Source organism: Rhinatrema bivittatum, chromosome 1 (genome assembly GCF_901001135.1).
Source record: "Rhinatrema bivittatum chromosome 1, aRhiBiv1.1, whole genome shotgun sequence".
NCBI classification, from domain to species: domain Eukaryota; kingdom Metazoa; phylum Chordata; class Amphibia; order Gymnophiona; family Rhinatrematidae; genus Rhinatrema; species Rhinatrema bivittatum.
The window spans coordinates 383,393,306-383,418,246 of NC_042615.1; the positions used below are offsets into that span (position 1 = coordinate 383,393,306).

Sequence of the window (24,941 nt, forward strand, 5' to 3'; positions counted from 1 at the left end):
GCTGAGGAATGCTTTTTGAAAGGGATTTGGAGGTTAAGCGGAGAGAGTTGATGGAATGCTTTGTAGATGGTAGTAATGGACTTATATAAGATTCTGTAGTGCACTGGCAGCCAATGTAAGTCTTTGAGAATTGGAGATATGTGGTCTCTTCTTCTTGTGTTTGTCAAAATTCTGGCCGCCGTGTTCTGAACCATCTGAAGAGGTTTAGTATGAGAAGACGGGAGACCTAATAGAATAGAATTGCAATAATCTAACTTAGAGAAGATTATTGATTGCAAAACTGTTCTGTAATCGTGGAAATGGAAAAGTGGTTTGATTCTTTTTAAGACATGTAATTTATAAAAGCAGTCCTTTGTGGTTTGATTAATAAAAGATTTTAGATTTAGCCGATTGTCAATAATGGCTCCTAGGTCTCTTACATGTGAAGTTTGAAAGCAGGTTGGTGGATTTGAGGTGAGGTTGCTGTTTTCGGGGGAGATTATGAGGAGTTCGGTTTTTGCGGAATTTAAGATAAGATTTAGATAAACCCAATTGAACATATGTTCAATTGGGTTTATTTCAGAGTTCCAGGCCTTATCTTGCAGAGATAAGTATTTAGGTTTATCTGCAGAATCTTCTAACCAAGGTAACTTTAGTTTTACTTTTTCATTTTAACCAGATAATCTTTCTTCTGATATTCTCTAAAGGGAAATGTTATAGAAGGATAAATCTGTCCAGTTTGTGGATGTTTGTCAAATCTTCCTCAGTCTTTGTAAAGATGAGTAATTCCTTTTGGAATACATATAGGTTTTTGTTGTTATTCAGTGGGCCTCACAAGGGAGAGGCAGCTTCAAAATCCATTGTCCAGGTAAATAAAAGATTATCTCATCTGCATAATTGCTGAAGGGTCTATAGATTTCAGAGGTGCTTTGCACTCATTCTACGAAGGCTCAGGCTTCCTCTTGGGCAGATTCTTCAGTGGTTACTCTGGAAGACATTTGTAAGGCAGCTGCTTGGTTTTACTTTTTCTTTAAGCCCTACAGATTAGAGGTGCAAGCCAAGGAAGTTGCTGCTTTGGGGGCAGGTGTTCCTGGAGCAGCCTTGTCTTCTTCCTCCTACCTTCATTAGAAGTGTTTCAGCTACTTCCCACATATCTGGACTGGTCTAGCAGGATGATAAAGGAGATATTTAGTCTTCTGTTAATTTCCTTTCCTTGAATCTTCCTAGCCCAGTCCAGAACTCTCCTGGGAAGATAGCTGCATTTTATTTTGTTTGGCTGGGAGTTCTTCAGGTCTTTTGGAAGATTCACAGGCTCTCTATGTAAAGAACTAGAGGATCTTTATATCTTCCTCCTCTGGCAGTTTTCCATCTCTGTTCTTTTCTTTGAGGAATATTAAGAGGCAAACTTATTGGAGATTTTCTTCCTGTTCTCCAAGGTTCTTATAATTATTTTATAGTTGTCATAAACGGTTTTACTCCATTGCTTTGACATAAGGACTCTGGCACATGCTCAGTCTGTACCTCTCATTATAGGTAGTGATGTCACTGAAAAAAGTGTGGCTCTGACTCCATCTTTTGACAGTGGTATAAACCCACTGGTATAGTAGGATTCAAGGAAAGGAAATTAACAGGTAAGACTAAATTTCTCCTTAATCTTCTGTATTTGTGAGTGATGCCATTCAACTCCTGTATTTGAATCCCTGATCAGATTAGTGTTGGTTCATGGTAGTATTTAATCCATAAAGCAAAAGGATCATACTGCATAAAATATGTTTGCCAGCTGAATAATTTTGACTGTGTATTCTTTTTTTTGCCTGGTATAGTTTTAGACCTTTTTTCCAGATCATACAGTGCTTTAAAAGAGAGCTGTACTGTATATTTTCCAGGATTTCTTTGACTGCAATCCCATTACTCTACATATTGAAATTCTAGTTAAATTTGAAAATTTAGTGGTAACACTGCACTGCCAAACAGCATTGATCATGCTCCAGACTGGCTGTCTAGGCTTCTTCAGGGAGGACAGGTAGGAAGGTTAAGACACTCTGTCATGAGGATGTGAGGTAGAATAATTTCAACTGTAAAACAAAGGTGGTCTGCAAAAAATAAGCCGTAGCAAATTATCTGTTTTTTTTTAATGAACTTTTTGCTTCCTTAGCAGCCATTCATGTAATATGCTTTCTGTTTGTCTCTTCTTTTAGAAGTTTTGCTGATGTATTGCACAGAATGAAGGATCTTTGCCGGTACATTAGTAACTTTGAGAACGAAGCCCATGCCAAGTATAAAAACCAAGTCATATATTCTACGTTGCTGGTCTTCTTTAAGAATGCTTTCCAGTATGTGAGCAGTATACAGCCATCTCTCTTCCAAGGTTTGTTCTCAGTTGGTGAGATATAGTCTCTAGTGTTTCCAACTCTATTAAATCTAAACACCACGAGATGTGGGTCTGTCATATGAATCATATTGATTCATTCTGTGTGTGTGTGTAATATATATTTTCTCATCTGTTGAATTTTGTTTGTTTTCATACAGTTGCCCTTGTTAGTGCAGCAGTATTGTTGGAAGATTTTCTTTAAATGTAGAGAGAAATTAAAGGTTTTTTTTGGGTTTTTTTTTTTTTTTTTTTTTTTTTTGTTAAGTAGGGCTGAATTAGTCATTATCTATGGGTGATGTTTTCCAGTGGCATTGAATTTTTAACTTTACTGAGCATGTATGGGAATTCCTGCATGAGTGCTGCCTCAGAAACCTCCTCAGTCTGTTTTTGTCTGCTTTGCACAGACAGTCATTCTGTTTCTCCTCAACTTTCCACTAAACTTATAATTTTTCTACACCTTTCTGCTTTCAGAGACCCCCAACAGCATTTTTCAGTGCTACTTAACAGTTTGGCTCCCAAAAAAATAAAAATGATTTTTGATTCGTTGTCTTGAACCTTCTAGATCATGGCTGCTAGAAAGATCATTAGTGCCTTCAAATCCTATTCTTGTGGCCAAATTATGTCCATAATGGATGGCCATGATCAGTGTTACATTTGTCTGCATCACGACCAGTCCAACTGTGTTGCTTGTGGCAGAATGTCCCCACTCTCCCAGCTGTCCCGAGTAGCAAAGATTGTGAGCCTCTGGTCTCAAAGTAAGAGCAGGTCTGCTTCCAGACGACATTCCTCTAACTCAGAGCTACTGCAGTAAATCTTCGTCCAAAGCTTGTTGTCATAGTGATGAACTGGACTGGAAAACCTGAGGTGTGTTGAGTCCTAAGCATTCTCACTAGATGGAGCTGATCAAAGTGCCTTCTAAGGCTAAGTATAGAGATTCATCAATGCATGCTGTGCATTCTGCACCAGTACCATCTAAGAAGAAAAAGGGCAACAGACAGCATAGGTCAAAAAATGTATCCTTAAAAAAAAAATCTGTCAAAGAATTCAAAGCAGCCGGTGCATTGGAATACATGGCCCATCGTAGGACCCAAAATATGACACATCCAGATGCCTGGTGCACAAAGCAATGGAGCGCTTGGCACACTGACCCTCGTCAACGCATGGGGTATTAAGGCATGTGGATTTGAAGGCACAATCTGTGGTACAATCGTATACGGTGCAAAATGATACAGAAATTCTTCCAATTAATTTGGATGAGGCTTCACATCTATCTCTGCAGTCTCATCACTGTATTGCTTCCCAGCACTCAAAATGCTCTGAGCACCCTATTTCATTTTCCATGCTGCCAGTATTACCAGGTGACTGCTATGCTCAAGAAATACTAAGAGCAGCTTTGCTTACTCAGCTCTGTACAGCCTTTGGTACCTCCAAGCCAGAAGATTCACTCTGGTTCCTGTGTCCAATTAGGAGGGCTTGGACTGCTTTGCAATTGCTATTCCAAGGCTTATGTTTGCAGGCTCCACAACAAATTTGTTCCATATGTCTTCTGGTCTCTAATCCGCCTCCCAGAGGAGAAAAAGATCCTGTGCTGATCTTCGAAGAAGATTCCTCTTCATTGACACTTGCCTAGAGGTCACAACAGCTAGAGTTTTCCTGTCTGAAACATAGCTGCGAGACCAAGCTTCAGATGAAGATTTACTGCAGTGGCTCAGAAGAACTAGGAGTGAATTTTGAAAGACCTGTTCAATAGATTTCTGGAAACGGGAGTTATGCTGTGTGATTGGAGAAGAGCGGTGGTCCCGCTTCACAAGCATGGTAGGCGAGGAGGCTGGAAACTATAGCCCAGTTAGCTTCACCTCAGTGGTGGGAAAATTTAATGGAGATGCTGCTATAGGAAAGTATAGTGAACTATCTACAAACTGGTGGGTTGCTGGACCCAAGGCAGTATGGATTCACCAGGGGTAGGTCATGTCAGACAAATCTGACTGATTTATTTATTTTGATTGGATGACTAGAGAATTGGATTGAGGAAGAGCACTCTATTTCAGGAAGGCTTTTGAAACAGTCCCGCATAGGAGCATGAATGCTTGGCAGTCTGTACCAAGGTGGTGGAGTGGATTACAGACAGGAGACAACGTGTAATGGTAAATGTAATGTACTCAGTGATAAGTGTTAAATGGAGTGCCACAAGGATTAGTTTTGGGTCCGTTTCCATTGAATATCTTTGAGTGATATTGTAGAAAGGGATAGAAGGTAAAGTTTGTCTTTTTGTGGATGATACTAAGATCTGTAACAGTGGACACGCCTGAAGGAGTAGTTTACACATCCTTGTTATAATGTAACTTTATACTCCTTCAAATCGTCTCTACTGTTTGGTTGGTTATAATTTTCTACTTGTTCGATGTAAACCGAGCTGATTTGATTTGTATCAAGAAATTCGGTATATAAAAGCCTTTAATAAATAATAAATAAAATAAAAGTGATTTGAAGAGAGCTTGAAGAGTGGTTGAAGGTTTGGTGGCTGAGATTCAGTGCCAAGAAATGCAGAGTCATGCATCTGGGATGTGTTAATCTAAAAATGATGGAGTGAAAGACTAATGTGCACAGACTGGGGTAATAGTGTCTGGAGATCTGAAGGCGGCGAAGCAATGTGACAAGGCAATAGCTAAAGCCAGAATAATGCTGGGCTGCAAAGAGAGAGGAATAACCAGTAAGAAAAAGGTGATAATATCCTTGTACAGGTCTTTGGTGCATTCTGACCTGGAGTACCGTGTTCAGTTCTGGAGACCGTATCTCAAAAAGGATAGAGACGGGATGGAGGCGGTCCAGAGAAGGGCAACCAAAATGGAGTGGGGTCTGTATCGGAAGACTTATGAGGAGAGGCTGAAGGATTTGAATATGTATACCCTGGAAGAGAGGAAGTGCAGGGGAGATAGAATACAAACCTTCAGATACCTGAAAGGTTTTAATGATGCATGATCCTCGAACCTTTTCTGTTGGAAAGCAAGTAGTAGAACCAGGGATCACAAAATGAAAGTCCAGCGGGGATGGCTCAGAACTAGCATCAGGAAATATTTCTTCACGGCAGGGTGGTAGATGCCTGGAATGCCCTTCCTGAAGAGGTGGTGAAGATGAAAACTGTAAATGAATTCAAAAAGGCATGGGATAAACACTGAGGATCCCTAAAGGCTAGAGGTGGAAATGGAAAAAAAGGGTTCATGGGGATAACCTTCATGGAGCAGCAGCTACTGCCCCTAAGAGAAGGATCGGGGATTACTACCTTTAACCAATTAACTTTCATGATTTTGACACAACTACATCATCACTTTCTGCTTTGGTGGTGGAGAAAAAAGTCAGAACCTGACTTTTACAGTCCAGGGTACTGATACATATATGTTAGGGAAAAAGTGCAGGACTGCTTCTGTGGCCAAGTCCAAAAGTATAGCACTTTCAAGCAGCATTGTCTGAATTATCAAGAAGGCTGCTCACCCTGTAAAAACATTGATAGTAATTTTTGATATGGGTTTCACAGTGCTTGGTTTTAATTGTTAATATTACTACCCTTAACATTATGCTTGGGGGTAACTTGCATGGTGTGGCAGTTACTTCTATAAGAAATTTGCAGGGCAGACTGGATGGACCATTTGGTCTTTTTCTGCTGTCAGTACTATATTACTAGGTAACCAATGGAGCAGATCACGGACATTGTTCGCAGTTTCTTCTCCTCCTTTGTTTCAGAGAAAGAGTAGCCCCTCCAGCCACAGTTTCAAACTTACCTGCCAGCCTATCCCATTCTGCTCTTCTTGCCACAAAGAGTGATGTCTAGTCCTCCAACTTTACAGACTTCCTCATCCTCTGGACACTTGTGGTCATTATCATGCAATCACCCTCCACCTGTTTTGGTGCTCTCTAGATTGCAGAGCCCTCCAATCTCGCTTCGCTTCTCTTGGTCCAGTATCCCATCTCTAGAAGAGTCCCAGGCAGTTCCACTGGTATTCCTTCCGACCTGCCTCCAGGCCCGCTGGACTATACCTCACCACTGGAAGATGATACTTATTCCAAGTTTGTGAAGAAGAGGGTGTGGCCCTTAATGTTGCCGTACATAAGGATCCCGACCCTAGAGCAGAAGTATTGGGCATCCTAAAAATTTTGGACCTCACTGCCAAACCATTAGCCTTGCCTATGCATGCGGTATTAGGCATAGTGCTGATGAAATGTTGGAAACACCTTACTCTGGCATCACCACTGAACAGAATTTGGACAGTTCCATATGAAGAAATCACTGGGCTATGGCATGGTGTAACTTCCCCACCACTCCATGTTCTCAAGTCCATTCTTAAGCAGGCCAAAAAGACCCATATTTATTCCAACTTTCCACTGGGTAAGTACCATCACATACTGGATGACTTCAGCAAGAAAGTTTTTCAGGGCACCATGCTCATGGCACGTGTCACTCAGTACCAGTTCTATGTGGTACAGTACATTTATTATTGTGTCCAGAAACTGAAATCCTTTGTTAGATCAGAGACTGGAGAGCAAATCTCTCCTGTACCTCTTTGAATTAGAGTAAGACATTCACCATCTTCTCCACTTAGTCTTTTGATACCACAACACATACTTTGGTTGCCTTCATTGAAACTCACCACTTGGCATGGTTAAGAGCAAACTTGATTCAAGAGGATATGCATGAAAAATAAGCTGACTTGCTCTGCCTTGACAATAACCTTTTTGGAGAAAAATTGCAGGAAATTGTTTTATAGATTAAAAAAAAGAATGTGGCAGTTCAGTAACTGTCCATAGCAATGAAACAAATCCTTCTGTCAGAAGATCTTGTGTCATTTATAAATGTCCCTACTACCCCAGGAGGTCTTATCGCTCTTATCACCAGCACCACCTGCCACATCTTCCAATGCAGTGTCACAAGTCTCAACCTGCATCAGCAAGAGGCTATCCGAGAGAAAAGACAACAGAAAACACAGTAACAGCTACAGTTGAAACTGGGTCAGAGTTTTTGATTGAATGATAACCTGATATGCTTCATCTGGTGGGGGACTGGTGGGTCCTGCAAATTGTTCAGTTTCATCCAATAACCAGGGCTTATATTTCACTGCTCTGCCATCTGACTCCACAGACTTCTCCAATTACGTATAGAAACATGGCAATTATTGGCCCAAAGACCCATACAGGAAGTTCCTCCCTCAGAGCATGGCTGGAAATTTTACTCCCAGTATTTCCTAATTTCTAAGAAGTCTGAAGGCCTATTTCCCATTCCGGACCTCTGAGTTTTTTAATCAGCGCCTTTGTTGGATGAAATTCAAGATGACCTTGTGGGGCAGTTTCTCCCCTTCATTCCACGAGGAGATTGGATGTGTTCTCTAGACCTCAAGGAATCCTATGCGCACATCCCTGTATATACCCTTTCTTTTGGCGTTACCTCTGCTTTCGGATGGAATCTGTACACTACCTGTACAAAGTTCTTCCATTTGGACCTTCGGCTGCCACCCATGTCTTCACGAAATGCCATGCAGTGATAGTGCCCACTTACGTTGTTGTGTTTTCTATACTTGGACAACTGGCTTCTGGCGTTTCCGTCTGAAGTCAGTCTTTGAGATCTGGCAACCACAGTAGAAACTCTCCAGTCATTCAGATTCCTCAAACTTTGATAAATCAATCCTTGTGCCTACTTGGTGCCTTTAATTCATAGGGGCCATCATAGACTCAGAGCAAATAAGTGCATTCCTCCCTATGGACAGAGTGACTGCGTTAACCTGAGTTGTCTTCCTCCTACCCTTGCAGCATGTCGCCATCTGGTGCTTTTATCAGCGGCAGTCCACGTGTTCCCATTCACATGCTTACTCATGCATAGTCTTCAATGGGGACTATGCTCAATGGAGTCAGCTCTTGCAGCCCCTCAATACATCCATCCATCTCACTCTGGAGATGAAGTTGGAAATACGTTGGTGGTTATAGCGACAGTGCTTCTGTAATGCCCCTCACCTCTGGTCTGAAGCGCCTCCAGCATCATGCTGCATCCAAAGAATATGGCTGAACTTCCTGCAGTTCTTGAGCCCTTTTATAGGGCCTGCTGGCAAGACTTCCTGTGAAACACTCGGATGACATCACATTCTGTCTTTTATAAAGGGAGGCCTAGAACTTCTACCTTGTGCCTTCACGGCAAGTCCCCAGTTGCCCAGCATATTCCCGGTGTTCCTGCTTCCTGCCTTGCTCCTGGTAACATAAAGGCCAGATGGTTTATCTAGACTGCCCAGAAATTTGCTTATTGTAATAATTTCTACTCTATGCAGGTTACCACCGTGCATTCTATTAAGGGTAGTAACTGCCGCTCTGTGCAAGTTATCTCCATGCAAAAATGTTATATCATCCCTTTCTTTAAGTCTTTAGAAATCCTCAGTGTTTGTCCAATGTCCTTTTGAATTAATTAACTGTTCTCGTCTTCACAACCTCTTCTGGGAAGGCATTCCAGGCATCTACCACCCTCTCCATGAAGAAATATTTCCTGATACTGGTTCTGAGTCGTCCCCCCTGGAGTTTCATATCGAAAACCCTAGTTCTTCTGTTTTTCTTTCCAGCAGAAAATATTTGAATTTTGTGTATCATTAATACCTGTCAAGCATCTGAATATCTGTATCATATCTCGCCTGTCTTCCTTGTGAGTCCTGTGGTTCCCTGTTCCACTCTGTTCTCCTTCTCTTACCTGGTACTTGTTCCTGAGTTCTTGTTTTGCCCTTGGACCAGACTCCATTCTCTGCTCAGCTCGGCCAGCTGTCTAGCTTCTGTCATCATCTTCGCATCATGACAAAGTCCTGCCAGCCACCAGAACCTGAGGGCTCAACCTGAGGGGGGAGGTGGTTGGCTTGGCAGAAGACCTATTCCAGGCATGTCGGTTGCCACCTATTAAGATGTATCTTATGTTTGCACAAGATAGGCAGTACAAACTTAGCAGTGGACCAAGAGTTAACGACCCCCTGGCATGACAGTTTGCAAAGGCCATGAGCTCTGCTGACTCACCGGCACTTTGGTGTTTTCAAGGTTTGGCCTTGCAAGTCCAGCAGCTCACTGTTTCTGTGCAAACCCTTTCTCAGCGCATGGATGCCCGTCTGTCACTTAGCCCAGCTGTTCAACTTCTGGTTTCAATCCCGGCTTCTCTAGAGCCACAACTTCCTTCTGAGGCACCAGTTATTCGCCTTGCGCCTTCCTCCCCACTATAGTAGGAGTCCCAAGGCCTGCATTGGGTTGTTGAATCAGTGCCAGATAGCTTTTGAATTACAACTGCCAGTTTCCCTTCGGACTGGCAAAAGTGGCCTATATTATATCACTCCTCACTGGACAGGCCTTGGCTTGGACTTCCCCGCTATGGGAACGCAACAACTCCTCACTTAACCTGACTGACTTCCTGGAACATTTCAGAATAAGAGTATATTGTTCAAACAAGTGTTCTTTCCTGTTGGTCTTCAAACAAATAAAGCAATCAATATATGTATTGAACAGTTTATATTGTAGTGCCACACATTATTTTGGGATTCATATACTGTAAATACAACATATATAATAGGTGGACCCAATGTGTCAGGGAAAACAGCACTTCTTTTTATAAATGTTTTTGCATCCAGTTTCTGTCGCATTCTAAGAAAACAAATACAAAACAAAAGCCAATAGGGCAAAAGCCAATGTACAAAATGTGCTGTCTAGCACAGAAAGGATAATTCTGTAGTGTATTAAAGAAAAAGCTTACCACAGGTTCAAACTGAAAGGGAGTAGTGACACATTGGAGGGAAACCGATGTTAAAATCAGGGTTTAAATGTTTAAACAGAGGGAGGCAAACTGTGCCAAAAAATGGTTACATGATCATGGCTGGCTGTCAAAACTGGGACATGCCCCCATCCTTGGTGTCTGATGTAGACAAAAGGCTTCATGTTGGGCATAATACAAAACAATAGAGGTTGTACATCAAGAACATTGAACTGCCTCTAAAACTAACGTCTGATTATAAGTGAAGATGTGATATTAGGCATAGGGCCAGAGAGATGAATGAAAAAATATTAAATAATTAAAAGAGAGGTGGAAGAAAATAGAGGATCTTATGGAGTATTATTTAAAAAAAGCTATTTTTTAGAAGAACACAGATCAATCTATATGGGAGTTCAAACCCCGCGGGGAAATGTGAATCCAACTTTGTTCATGCTGTGTCGGAAATGGGAGAAATGCAAGACGCTTTTCTTTTGCCCTGGGGCACAGGCTTTGTGTACGCTTTTCCTCTTATACCGCTTTAGCGAAAACCTCAGAAGGAGGGCCATCTACTCTAATCTCTCAATCTCATGGCTTGGATGTTGAACACACAGCTTTAACACCTTTTGGCTTTGCCCGAACTGATAGAAGATATACGCCTCTTGGTGCAGAAAACACTCCATGAGGCACAGTTTCTTTTTTTTCAAATGGAAAATATATTCAGACTGTACATCTCACATCATAGATCCCTTCACTTGTGAGCCAAGATATCTGTTGTCACACTTCCATTTTTTATCAGTCTGGCTTTGGAACAGCTTCGGTGCAGGTGCACCTCAGTGCCATTGCAACTTACCATTACCTAGTAAATAGTGCACTTGTTTCTATTGATCTACTCATTTCCAGGTTCATGAGAGGCCTCCTGCAGATGTATCTACCAGTTTGCAGACCTCTGGGACCCCATATAATTCTCATCTACCTAATGCAATCTTCATTTGAGCCTCTTGAATCTGTATCATTTAAGAATCTCATCTGGAAAGTTGCTTTCCTGGTTGAAGTCACTTCCACACATCATATTAGTGAACTCCAAGCTTTGGTGCATTATCAACCATACCTTCAATTTTTCCTTGATAAAATAGTACTTCGTACACACACCCCAAGTTCTTGCCAAAAGTGGTGTCCACTTTCCACATTAACTAGTTAATTGTATTGCCTACTTCTTTCCTTGGCCTCATGCTCATGACTGAGAGAAAGCTCTTCACTCATTGGACTACAAAAGAGCCCTTCCTGCCTATAAGCGTTGCACCTAGGCCCATAGGAAAAAGTTGCAGCTGTTTATCCCTTATGATCCAAACAGCATAGCCATGACTAAAAGGACCAAATTTAACTGGATTACGAGCCATATCCAATATTATTGTTCTGCAACTGATCTTGAGCTCATCAGGTTAGAGCAATGGCTTCCTCAGTTGTGCATCTCCCAGAGATGTCCATTGAAGATATTTGTAAGGCTGGTCCTCAGTGCATGCTTACACATCTCATTACTGCCTGGATAGTCTAACATTTTCAGACAGTGTGGTTGGGTGAGCAGTTCTGCACCATGTATTTCAAAGATAATCTGCTCTCCACAGTGGGGTCCATGTTGCTTACCAGTAAACTCTCTGCTGCAACCTTCAGCTTAGTACTCTTCACAGATCATGGCTAATTTAGTCTGCTTATCAACAGAAAAAAGCTAGCTTGCTTACTGTAAACTGTTTTCCGTAGAAAGCAGGATGAACTAGCCATGATACACGCTCTCTTCCCTGAAGAGTAGACTATAGTCTTGCTTTCCCTGAAGAGTAGACTATAGTCTTGCTAGCTTTGATGGGTGCTGAGGAGGCTTCTGAGGCAATGCTCGCATGGGATTTCCTGCACATGCTCAGTAGAGCTAAAAACTCATCTCTCCAAGCTAAAAGTCCATTCAGTTCTGCTGGATGATGTCACCCACAGATAATGGCTAATTCATCCTATCTACATAAATCATTTACAATAAGCAAACTTGCCTTTATTACAGGGCAAGTTCTAAAATGCATTCTTTGTCTTAGGACCAAATGCTTCAAGCCAAGTTCCACTGGTGCTCCTAGAGGATGCATGCAATGCCTATTTTGATGTAGAGATTGAACGAAGTAAGCACATACACAAGAAGCGGAAACTTGCTGAAACCAGAGAGAAAACAATGGTAATTTGCCCTTCCCCCCCCCTTTTTTTTCCAGAATAAAAAATGCAATAGAAATGTGTGGCAGTGATTTTGAAAATAGATAATGTTACCAAGTTTCGCTAGAGCCTGATACATTTGAAATGTACGAACCTAAAACTGAAGCTGAGATATACAGTGGCTTGCAAAAGTATTCGACTCCCCTAAAAATGCAGCAGACTTGTGTGGATTATAAATGACACAGATTGTTCCAGAAAGTGTTTATATTCAAACCAGTATGCTCTTAAAGTAAATTTTCAAAGTCACTATTTTTCTGCTTTTTTTGTAAAATAAAACTTGAAAATTCCTACTTGCATAAGTATTCAATCCCTTCAGTCTAATACTTGGTAGAACCACCTTTTGTCACAATAACAGCTTTGGCTGTTGGGTAATTTTCTACTAGTTTTGCACACTGTTTGGCAGTGATTTTTGCCCATTCTTGCTGGCAGGTTTACTCCAGGTTCTTCAGCTTGGTTGGATGACGCTTATGGACTGCAATTTTCAAATAGTGCCATAGATTCTCAATTAGTTTGAAATCTGGACTTTAACTTGGCCATTGTAGAACATTCACCTTTTTATTGTTGCTTTGGTCTTGTGCTTGGGATCATTATCCTGCTGAACGGTGAACTTTCTCCCAAGTTTTAGTTTTTTTTAGCAGGCTGAAGCAGGTTGTCTTGCAGTATCTCCCTGTATGTTGCACTATCCATCTGTCTTTCAATTTTAACAAGATACCCAGTCCTGCTGAGGAAAAGCAACCCCACCACATGATGCTGCCACCCCCATACTTTACCGTTTCTGGGCTCGCTGGCGACATTACACAATGCGAAGTTTCCTTGCTTTAGGCACAGGAGAGATCTGAAGTCTTTGGGCATCGATGCCTTTGAGCAGGAATGGCTGGAAGACAAGCTTCTATGTGCTGTTCCTCTGTGACCCATGTTCGGCAGAGTGATTCTGAGGATCAAGAAATACATGGGGATGCTGCTTCTAGTGGCACCAGATTGGCCCAGGAGGCCATGGTATGCAGATCTGCGGAGGCTCCTGGTGGACTTTCCTCTCCAATTACCGGTCCACAGGGATCTGCTGCGGCAGGGGCCTGTTCTTGACTATTTTGTTCTACGGTGTGGCTCTTGAGAGGGCTTAGTTGCTGAAACGTGGATACTCCACTGCAGTGATTTCCACCTTGCTTTGCGTGTGAAAGTTCTCCACTTCCTTAGCCTATTTTCAGGTTTGGTGTGGGAAACGAGGGGGTTCATCCTCGTTTGGTTAAAATCCCGCTCATTTTGGATTTTTTGCAGGATAACTTGATTAAAAGTTTGGCCCTTAATTCCTTGACGGTACAGATGGCGGCTCTTGCCTGTTTCCGAGGTCAGGTGAATGGTGAATACTTGTTGGCCCATCTGGATGTGGCCCAGTTCTTAAAAGGGGTGAAGAATCTTTATCCTCCCTTACACTTGCTGATGCACTTGTGGAGTCTTAATCTGGTTCTGGATTTTCTGGTAGGCCCCTCCTTTCGATCACTACGTAGCCTCTCCTTGAGGTTACTTACTTTAAAGAAGGTGTTTCTGGTGGCAGTTTGTTCTGCAAGTAGCATTTCCGAACTGCAGGTCTTGTTTTGCCGGGAGCTGTTCCTGTCAGTGACTCTGGGGGAATTACAGCTGCGAACTGTTCCATCTTTTTTGCCGAAGGTGGTCTCGGATTTTCACTTGAATCAATCTGTTTCCCTGCTGACGCTGGACAGAGAGATAGATGTGGCTGAATATAACCTGTTGCAGTTTGATATCCAATGTTTGTATCATATGAGTGATTTGTAGATTTCTAAACCTCTCAGGAAGATGGACCAGCTGTTTATACTACACAGTGAGAGTAAAGAGGGTGAGATTGCATCGCAGGCTACAATAGCCTGCTGGATTAAGGAGGATATCACGGCCGTGTATGTGGATGCTGAGTAGCTGTTGCCTAGTCAGGTTAGGACTCAGGCAGTGTCATGGGTGGAGATTAGATTGTTGTTTCCCGTCGAGATTTGTCGAGCTACGATGTGGTCCTCCTTACACACCTTTTCCAGGCATTACTGCCTGGATGTACAAGCCCTGGAGGACGCACCCATCACGCATGTGATGTTGATCGATCCACGAGCAGCCTCTCGCCCTGTTCGGGAGTAACTTTGGTACATCCCACTGGTGTGGATTAACTTGTCTGAATGCTAAAACAGGAGAAATTACTACTTACCTATGATTTCCTTTTCTTTAATGAAGACAGGTTAATCCACCTTTCTGCCCTTGGCTGCTGGATGATGGTGCTATTGTCCTCTTGTGAGGCTGTGTTTCCAGGGATTACAGGTAAGTGTCAGATCTAGTCCCTAGATTAGTGATATTACACTCCTTGTCTGAGCTCAGTGTTTTCTGTTAACTGAGTTCTTGAATGGTGGGTGTCTGTTAATAGTTATGATCATGTATTTTTAGTTGTCCACATTTTAGCTTTTGCAGAGAATACTGGCAGACTGATGTCAGTGCAGGGGTATATATACCGTGATATCACCTTTGCTCAGTCTCCATCTGCTGGTAGAGGTGCATAACCTACTTGTGTGGATTAACCTGTATTCATTAAAGAAAAGGAAATTATCAGGTAAGTAGTAATTTCTCCTTTCTGGCCACCCTGCCATGCAGGCCAGTTGTATGGAGAGCTCTTGATATGGTTGATTTGGTGCCCCTGCACTCCAGTCTCAGCTGCTGAAATCTGTAGTTCCTTCAAAGTTGTTGGCCTCTCTGTGGCTTCCCTCACAAGTCTTCTCCTTACTCTGATGCTGAGTTTTGAGGGACTGCCTTCTCTAGGCAGTGTCTGGGTGGTATGATGCAATTTCCATTTCCTCATAATTGATCTACCAGTGCTCACTGGGATATCAATGCACTTGGATATTATTTTGTAAGCCTTTTCCTATTTGTGCATGTCTATCACTTTATCTTTAATTTCCTTAGAATGCTCTTTGATCTTCATTATCACAGCTTTTTTTCAGATTCACAATTTGACCAATGGTAGTAGAATTAGGAGTCTTATCTAGAAAATCATAATTTTTTTTTTTTTTTTTAACGATTCACAGGTAGAGGCAAATTTTCAATCAATTGTTATCTGGGTAAACTTGGAGCTTCCACAGCACAGGGGTTGAATACTTATGCAAGCAGCATTTTTCAGTTTTTTTTTAAATTTTATTTTACAAAAAATGCAGAGAAATAGGGGCAGATTTTCAAAGGGGTACGCGTGTAACCTCCGAAAAGCTGCCCCTTCCACCCCCTGCACGCGCCGAGCCTATGTCCCGGGGCTTTCCCGTGGGGGCGTGTCGCGGCCGTGCGTCATCGGGGGCATTCCGGGGGCAGGGCCGTGGGCGTGGTTCTGGCCCGGGGGCATGGGCGAGGCCTCAGAAACTGCTCCCGGGCCGGGGAATCACGCGCCGGCAGCCAGCCTCGGGCAGGTGTAACTTTTATAATAAAGGTGGGGGGGGTTTAGATAGGGCTGGGGGGGGGGGTGGGTTAGGGAGGGGAAGATGGGGGGGGTGCTGGAAAGAAAGTTCCCTCCGAGGCCGCTCCGATTTCAGAGCGGCCTCGGAGGGAACGGAGGCAGGCTGTGCGGCTCGGCGCGCGCAGGCTGCCGATTTTGCGCAGCCTTGCGCAGGTCGACCCCAGATTTTAAAATCCAGCGTACTCTTGTTTGCGCCGGGTGCGTGAACAAAAGTACACGTGCATGTACTTTTAAAAAAATCTGCCCCATAATGAATTGTGACTTTGAAAATTTACTTTAAGAGCATACTGGTTTGCAATAAACATACTGTCTGGAACAATCTGTGTAAGTGTAATTCGTAATCCACACATCTGCTGACATTTTGAGGGGGTTGAATACATTTGCAAGCCACCAATATGTGGAGCAAGGACATATAGTATTTCCAGGGCAATTATCCTGGTGGCATACAGAGGTGGGGAAAAGCCATGCCACCAGAGGTGAGACTGAGGGAGGTGTCGCCACTAATAACCAATGGTCCTGCTGCTCAGGGTGTGTGCACATACCTGAGAAATCTGATCCTTTCCCTTCTATAGGTTACTCGGGAGAGGAAAGAAGTTGGAATAGGGAGAAGAGCAGTTTTTTCTTTACTTAGCTCTGCTTTCTTGGCTCTAAACTGAACACTCTCCTCCTGTTCCATGAAGGGCGAGAGGGGAGGGAGGAGCAACAGGAAGAGAGATTCTGAATTTAGGTAGCAGATTGGCTCTTGTCTTGTCTGTTCCAACACACTCTCACCATTTCGTCTCATGGTGCCTGGAAGAGTAGCTGGAGAAGAAACAGAAGGCTGTTCTCTGAGTGAAATTCTTATATTATATATTAGCCGTGTGTGCCCATGCCTAGTCTTATAGCAAAAATGAATTTGAGTATTTTTCGTGGAAAATACTTTTTCTCGTAGTAGTAACATTAGCTGGAAGAGTAAGTGAGCTTCAAGCATTAGTGGTTGACACTCCTTTCTTACAAATTCAGAAATAAAGTAATATTACAAACTCCTGAAATTTATGCCTAAATTGGTTTCCCAAATTCTTTGCAGAACACACTTCATACATAGACTGTAGAAGAACTTTGCTTTTTTTATATCTAGAGAGAATGAAGCTGTATACAAAAGTTTTATTCATTTCACTTGATTCAAGTAGACATTGCAAACATGTAAGAAAACAGACTCTATCATCATGATTGTCAGACATCTCATTCTGCTGTAAGGCAGTAGGGGAAGATCTCCCAAAAAGGGTTAAAGTTCATTAGGTAAAAGTTTCAACAGCTTTCCTCCAGTCTGTCCCAGTATATATCTGCAAAGCAATGTAGTTCTCCATGCACACCTTTGTCAAACACTATTGTATTGTTCAGGAATCTGAGACAGTGTCTTTGCCCAAGCAGTTCTCAAGATTCTGTTCAAATAAGTATTTAAACTCTCCAATCTTCCATTATTCTCCAGATTACTTACATATATATATCTGTGTTTGTGTGTATCTGTATATAATCTATCTATCAACTAGAGATGTGGTTCGGCCTTCGTTATCGGCCCGCTGTGGGAAATTTCGTTTTCCCGCTCTTCGGGCCAATTTTAATTTGGCTGCCTCTGAAACAATATCCGAAACCCGCCCTGACCCTTCCAATTTAATTAGAACGGGGTTGTAAAAAAACCCCAAACCCACCTCAACCCTTCAAATTTAATTGCAAACCCCCCCCCCCCCCTCAAACTTGCTGAAATTCCCTGGTGGTCCAGCGGGTGTCCCGGGAGTGATCTCCCACTCTCGGGCTGTTGGCTGCCAGTAATCAAAATGGCGCGATGGCTCTTACCATGTGACAGGCTATCGGTGCCATTGGCCGGCCTCTGTCACATGGTAGGAGCAATGGATGGCTGGTGCCATCTTAAAAAATGGCACGGGCCATCCATTGCTCCTACCATGTGACATCGCTCCCAGGACCCTGCTGGACCACCAGGGATGTTCAGTAAGTCTTGGGGGGGGGGGTGTCAGGCAGGTCTTGAGGGGGGGGGGGTTTGCAATTAATTAAATTTGAAGGGGTGGGGGGTTATGTGCCCTTTCTCCCTCCCCCCCCCCCCAAAATCGCTTAAAAACCCACGAAATTTCATGTGGTTTTCTTTTATCGTTTCATTGCTCCCCGAAATGCGACAAAATAGGAAATACAGACTATTTCCTATTTCGTCGCAAACGAATGCACATCCCTAATATCAACATGTAAAAATTGAGCAATCCTCAGCTAGGGAATCCTCACTTGTGTGGCTATGTTTTGACCTGCTTGTCCATGAAAAATGCAAAATTGCTTACCTGTGATAAGTGTTCTGCATAGCTAACAGAATAAATCATCCACACAGTGACATCTGCCTCCATGGTTAAAGTTGTAGTTTAGCTAGTGAAAAAATTGAGGAGATTCATGCTGGCCTAATACATGGGAACTCCTGCGCATGTAGGTTTTATTTCTGAGCTCTTGAGAGAGCATCTATGGAATGGTGCGATCGGATATGGCCACCCAGTTGTGTGGCTGATTTGTCTTGGCATTTGCAGAGAAGAGTAAGTTTGCTTACCGTAAATGGTGTTTTCCGTGAATAGCAAGGTGAATTAGCCATGTACTCAGAGGACCGGAGGACAATCCCCAAGGTGGTGGAGCTCTGTGTGCCCCTCTGTGTATATAGTCCCATGGCTCCCCATCTGCCCCATGCTGTTATCCAAGCTGGTGCTCAGACTGTCCGGGGAGGTGGATGGGTTAGCATGAATAATTCACCCTGCTATTCACGGAAAACACAGTTTAAGATAAGCAAACTTGCTCTTTTCTGCAGATAAGCAGGTGAAATTAGCCATGTACTCTGGGGAGTCCCTAGCTAGCAGGTTGAGTGCCCCTTTGCCTCTGGAACGATGGTAATCCTGTTCGGGTCTTATTGGAAGCGCGGTCAACCTGTCACATCTTTGCAGTCTCTTTTAGATGTTTGTGCTGAAAGGAAAGGTTCGGCCCCACCATTGCATGGCAGCTTTACCTATGTCCTGAATAGGTGCTTCCATCAGGTAGGCAATGGGTACTGCCCTTGCTCTGGCTCAACGGGCCTTTGATAATGTAGGTACGGTGTGGCTTTCTTGTTCCAGAACAGGAAATGCTGAGAAACCTTTGACGATCTGGCTCTCCTGGAGAGTGCAGTCCGGAGCATCTGGGTTAAAGGCGACAAAAGTTGAGAAGCTCTGGACACTTGAGTGTATACGTCTCCCGAAAAGAGTTAACGCGCACTTATAGTTTAATGCGCGAAGCCGTCTTTCCTCCTGGATTTATGCGGCGTCAGAGGGTTGATTGCCCGGTTAAGGGCTAACACTGGACACCACCTTGGGACGGAATGAGGGCATGCTGCTGATATTACTCATCAAGATGAATCATGGTCTAGTGCTTATAGCTTGCTGAAGGCAACAAAGGCCCTTTCCCCAGAGAGTTACCTCCTGTGGCTACTGACCATGGGTCTAAGGATGGTAGTAATCGCTGCTCCAGGAGTATGTTGTGATTACACGATACCAGTGGCCTTTTTGAGCCAGTGGACGTAGTCAGTAAATGCACTCATGAATCTGGAGATCGGGTGGCAGGGCACCAGGAAGCCCCCCAAGAGAAGTGGTAGCAGAAATAGCGCTGACATGAACTCCACGGATGCTGCTACTACATCCATGTGATACAACAAATGCAGGTATTGCGATAGACATTCCAAGGGCAGGAGAATGGATCAATTCCATGTTCTCCACGCCACCCTGAGTGTGTGGGCCCCCTTGGCTCAATAACTGTTCTTATTGGAGAATTTCCTGGAGGATACCCGAGCGTACTGAATCAGTCATGGTAAGCTCAGGTACATTGGTGCTGCCCCTCCAGTTCCCATACTGTGTGATAGGGAAGAAGGCCCCTGAGGTTGAGAGGGAACCTATCCCGCAACCTCCGGGTTCGGTTAGCAGGTGGGTGAGAAAGGTGAACTTTATTGCCGAGATTGTCCTAACATTCTGACCGTGAGGTTGGTACAGTCTAGTCTTGCATTTGGGGTAAGCTTGATGGTATGGCAGGCTCCTTCTTTGTAGAACTCCTGATGTACAATGTTTTCAGATGGCTCCTTCCTGAGCCAGATCAACCTCTTTCATTTGTGAAAAGCATCTTTATCTGATCGCTTCCGATTTTGTTCAAGGGGCTATCTTTAACGTTCTCCACTCCCCACGGTTGAGGTAGCACTCCTGTTGATGTCGGAGGGTGCAACTTCCAATGTGACCCCTTCTTCATGCTCCCAGTGGCATTGCTCCATAAGAACAAGCTATACTGGGTCAGACCAAGGGTCTATCAAGCCCAGCATCCTGTTTCCAACGGTGGCCAATCCAGGCCATAAGAACCTGGCAAGTACCCAAAAACTAAGTCTATCCCATGCTACTGATTCTAGTAATAGTAGTGGCTATTTTCTAAGTCAACTTAATTAATAGCAGGTAATGGACTTCTCCTCCAAGAACTTATCCAAACCTTTTTTAAACCCAGCTACGCTAACTGCACTAACCATATCCCTTGGCAACAAATTCCAGGGTTTGTGCATTGAATGAAAAAGAACTTTCTCTGATTAGCTTCAAATGTGCCACATTCTAACTTCATGGAGTGCCTGCTAGTCCTTCTATTATCTGAAAGAGTTCAGCTCTTCCTGCAGTTATATAGATATTAATCTATATGGCGCTATCATTAGCAGGACCCTTACTGTGGAACATCATGCTTTTAGAAATCAGATTACAAAGAGACATCAAAATTTTTAGAAAAAGTTTAAAAACATGGCTCTTTAAACAGGCTTATAACAAAGAGAATGAAGAATAGAAACCAGGATAGTAAAGGGAACGGACACTAAAACTACCGCACACATCTCCTTAATTAATGTGTGTTCTTATTTTTTTTTCTCTCTCTCCACTAAAGGATAAGATTAAATTATTAAGCTATGACTGTATTCAAAATAGCTACAGATAGATCTGGACATAATTTAGCACATTTACCAAATTTAATTATTATAACCTGTTACTGAACCTTTATGGCACCTTTTTAATGAATATAATTCAATATATTTAGTAACATTAATTTAAGTACCTTATTGTTAACCGTTGTGGCGGTACCTATCTTAACGACGGCATAGAAAAGTTTTTAAATAAATAAATATTTCTCCTATCCGCCAAATTTTGTCCAATCTTTGGCTACAAAGTTAATGCTGATGATATTCAGTTCAATTACTTCCATTTGTGATGCTCTGTTCAGGATTTCTCATTGTCTTAGGGTTAATAGTTGTCTTTCTTCCAATAAACGTGCACTTAATTTGAATAAAACTGAACTCATTTTCCTATCCCAATTCCCCAGGGCTGATCTGCTTCCTGTAATGTCTTTTTTGAGAACTTAAATATTCCAATTTACATACCAGGCTAGGAATTTAGGAATCCTGATTTACTCTGCACTTTCACTTCAGCCACATATCAAGGAGGTTGTGAGGAATGCTTTTTGGAAGCTTTCTTTTGTAGAATTTGAAGCCCTTCTTGAATGAAAGGGATTTGAAAATGGTAGTACAAGCTTTTTTGAGTTCACCAATTGATTTCTGCAGTGCTTTATATCTTGGCCTATTGCAGCTAATTCAGAATGCTGCCGCTGGTCTAATTACGGGGTCACCTACAAAAAGGACATATTAAACCAGTTCTTGCCAAATTGTACTGGCTTCTCCTTGACTCATGAATAAAATTCAAGGTGCTAACTTTAAATTTTCAAAGCCATCAACAGTCTGAATCCTCAGGGGTAGATTTTTAAAAAAGAGTGCGATCGCGTACTTTTGTTCGCGCAGCAGGTGCAAACAAAAGTACGCTGGATTTTATAAGATATGCGCATAGCCGCGCGTATCTTATAAAATCCTGGATCGGCGCGCACAAGGCTGCCGATTTTGGGCAGCCTGCATGCGCCGAGCCGCGCAGCCTGCCTCCGTTCCCTCCAAGGCCGCTTCGAAATCGGAGCGGCCTCGGAGGGAACTTTCTTTCGCCCTCCCCTCACCTTCCCCTCCCTTCCCCTACCTAACCCACGCCCCCGGCCCTATCTAAACCCCCCCTTACCTTTGTCCCTCGATTTACGCCTGCTAGAAGCAGACGTAAATCTACGCGCGCCAGCGGACTGCTGGCGCACTGTCATCTGACCCGGGGGCTGGTCCGGAGGCCTCGACCACGCCCCCGGGCCGGCGCCATGCCCCCGGTCTCACCCCTGAAACTCCACGTCCCGCCCTGAAACGCTGCGTCATTCGGCCCCGCCCCCTTAAAAAACCCCGGGACTTACACGCGTCCCGGGGCTCTGCGCGCGCCGGCGGCCCTGCTCGCATAAATCCGGGCGTAAATCCACCCGTCAGTGTTTCAACTCAGCATTGGGAATTTACATAGAAACATAGAAATGACGACAGAAGACCAAAGGGCCCATCCAGTCTGCCCAGCAAGCTTTCGTACTTTTTTTTTTTTTTTAATTTTTAGTTTTTATTTTCTCATACTTGTCTGTTACTCTTGGCCCTTAGTAACCTTTTGGTTCTATTTCCCTTCCACCCCCACCATTAATGTAGAGAGCAATGTTGGAACTGCATCTAAGTGAAATATCTAGCTTAATTAGGGGTAGTAACAGCCACAATAAGCAAGCTACACCCATGCTTATTTGTTTACCCAGACTATGTAATTCAGTCCTTGTTGGTTGTTGTCTGTATATAGATCCACTTTTCTTCATTCCCCCCTGCGTTGAAGCAGAGAGCTATGCTGGATATGCATTGAAAGTGAAGTATCAATCTTTCTCCCCTGCCGTTGAACCAGCCCTCTTAGTCTCTCTGATCTTCATTTTTTAATCTGCTTGACGCTCCATCTATCAAATTGGTTAGTTTAGCCGAGACATGTGAATGGATGTTTGGGTTAGCAGGCTAACGTCTCTGGAATTCTCTTTAAGATATTTAAGAGTGAGTCATCATTAGTTAATTTCAGGAAGCAATTAAAAACCTATATATTCAGATTAGCCTATGATTAGCTTCAGTATTTAAACCTGCATAGTTTGCCTGATTGGTTGTCTGGAATTGGTGATGGAAATTCTGTAGCAACCTTTCTAGTATTTTAAAATCAATCAGTAGCTCAGCTTTTTAGATATTACTGTCATTTGCCCAAGCCCTATTTGGTCTGCCCTATTTGTGTTTATCTGTTTGATTTTGATATATATTTTATATTTTATGTATGTTTCTGTTAGCTGCCAAGAATTTATAATTAAAATGTCCTTAACCCATCATCATAAGACCTGTGACATTGCATAACTGTAACAGGACTTCTCTGAAGACAGCAGTTTTACCAGTTACACAATCCCTTCTTCATCCCCTTCTAGAGCTTATTACTTTAATTATGGAACTGAGGCATACTGCATGATCTACCACCCCTGTCTGGTAAGTTCTGAAGAATATTCCTGGAAACCTTTGGAAAATCTATTCATTGAAGTGTTACCAATTATATCACCCATGTATATGACTAGTGGACTGCTGTCTTCAGAGAACATCTGTAATAGGCAAGCAGCTTTGCTTTCTGTGTGTATATAGTTGCCTGCAACAAGGCCCTTCTAAAATAAATGTCCGCCCAAGATAAATTTATTGGATGAGGCAGAATATAAGATTTAATTAAATAAAAAATAAATATTAAAGGAAAACTCTTGTCAAAATTTGTGTGTATAATACAACCTGGTTAATGTGCCATTAAGTTGTAAGCCCCTTGGCATGACCCAAAAAAAATGTAAACTTCTTGCTTTGAAGGGGCCTGCCTTTTGCTGCAGGGCTCATTCATTTTATGGTAGTTGTAGCAGAGTAGCGATAAGTATGGGAAACTGGAGCCATGTGACTTCATTGACTGCTCTGTTAGAGCAAAATGGATGTGTCTAGCAGAATTAAACAACCTTTTTCTGTATAAAATGCTCAGTCTGTTTGGGTCTGCATCCTATTTTTTTTAGGTAGGGGTGTACTTTTGGTCAGCTTAGACAATAAGCCACCTTGAATTTTGAGAATGGAAGTTCTATTAATTTATTTATGAAATGTATAATGATTTTTATGCTTTTTTTTTTTTTAAACAGAGCTCAGATGATGAAGAATGTTCTGGGAAAGGAAGAAACCGACATATTGTGATAAATAAGGCAGAACTCTCCAACTCTGTTGAACTGCTAGAGAGTTTTAAATTAGCAAAAGAAAGCTGGGAGCTGCTGCATTCTGTCGAGTCACTTGATAAGGGTATAGATAATTTCTTTTAGTTACTTTGTTCCTGTGGTTTGAAAATTTGATATATTTTGCTCCAAATTCTGTCAAAATAATACGCTAAATCTTCACGTTACTATCAACAAGCCACTTTTTGAATAGTTCTAAGAATTACAAAGAAGTTGATGGGTCTGGAAAACATTTGCCGCGCTTTGTTGTGCTGCCTATAGTGACTTAGATACTTGGTAACTTTTTGTGCTGCATGATTAATTCAGATGTAGTGTGCGTATTTATTTTTTGCAGCTCCATATATTTGATTAATGTAGTATGTGGAGGAAGCATTGTCTGATGAATGCTTCCTAAGGATCCTAAGGGACCAGGCATACCATCATATAAAAACAATGGTGCAAATTAATCTATGTCTTAGTTTTTCTCATGAAGAGCTGTCTAATCCCTATTTGAATGCCAGCACTCTTTCTACCATGTCATCTGAGAGGTTATCTAGCAAGTGTATCGCAGAGAAAAATGGTCCTAATATTCTGCATGATTCTTTTCCTTCACTTTCATCATTTGTCCCCAGGTCCTGCTTCATGAAATCAGATGATAATGTGTTAACTATTTCTTTTGATTTCTTCTTATGTCATCTTTCAGTATTTTTAGTTCTTTCTTTGAAGACCAGCAGTGCATAAGTGACGTACACTTATGCTGAGTGTGCTTGATGTTGAATGGATATGTCTTTCAGAGCATCTCATCATGAGACCCTAAGACAGCTCTCTGTGATGCCTTCTGAGTACTCTTCAAAACAGCCCTTCCGGAAGGACTCTTAAGAAGTCATTCTTCCGCCTGAAGA

The 24,941-nt window shown here is 42.6% G+C and overlaps 1 protein-coding gene across 4 annotated transcripts in view; it reads left to right on the plus strand.

Moving 5' to 3' along the window:
• INTS10 (integrator complex subunit 10) overlaps positions 1–24,941 on the plus strand; it is a 182,156-nt gene that overhangs the window by 59,937 nt on the left and 97,278 nt on the right. For all 4 annotated transcript variants that reach the window (XM_029601117.1, XM_029601131.1, XM_029601123.1 and 1 more), the window contains exons 8-10: positions 2,178–2,347; positions 12,176–12,309; positions 23,974–24,127. In XM_029601117.1, the coding sequence (XP_029456977.1) occupies positions 2,178–2,347; positions 12,176–12,309; positions 23,974–24,127 (458 nt within the window). The remainder of the gene's footprint in view (positions 1–2,177; positions 2,348–12,175; positions 12,310–23,973; positions 24,128–24,941) is intronic.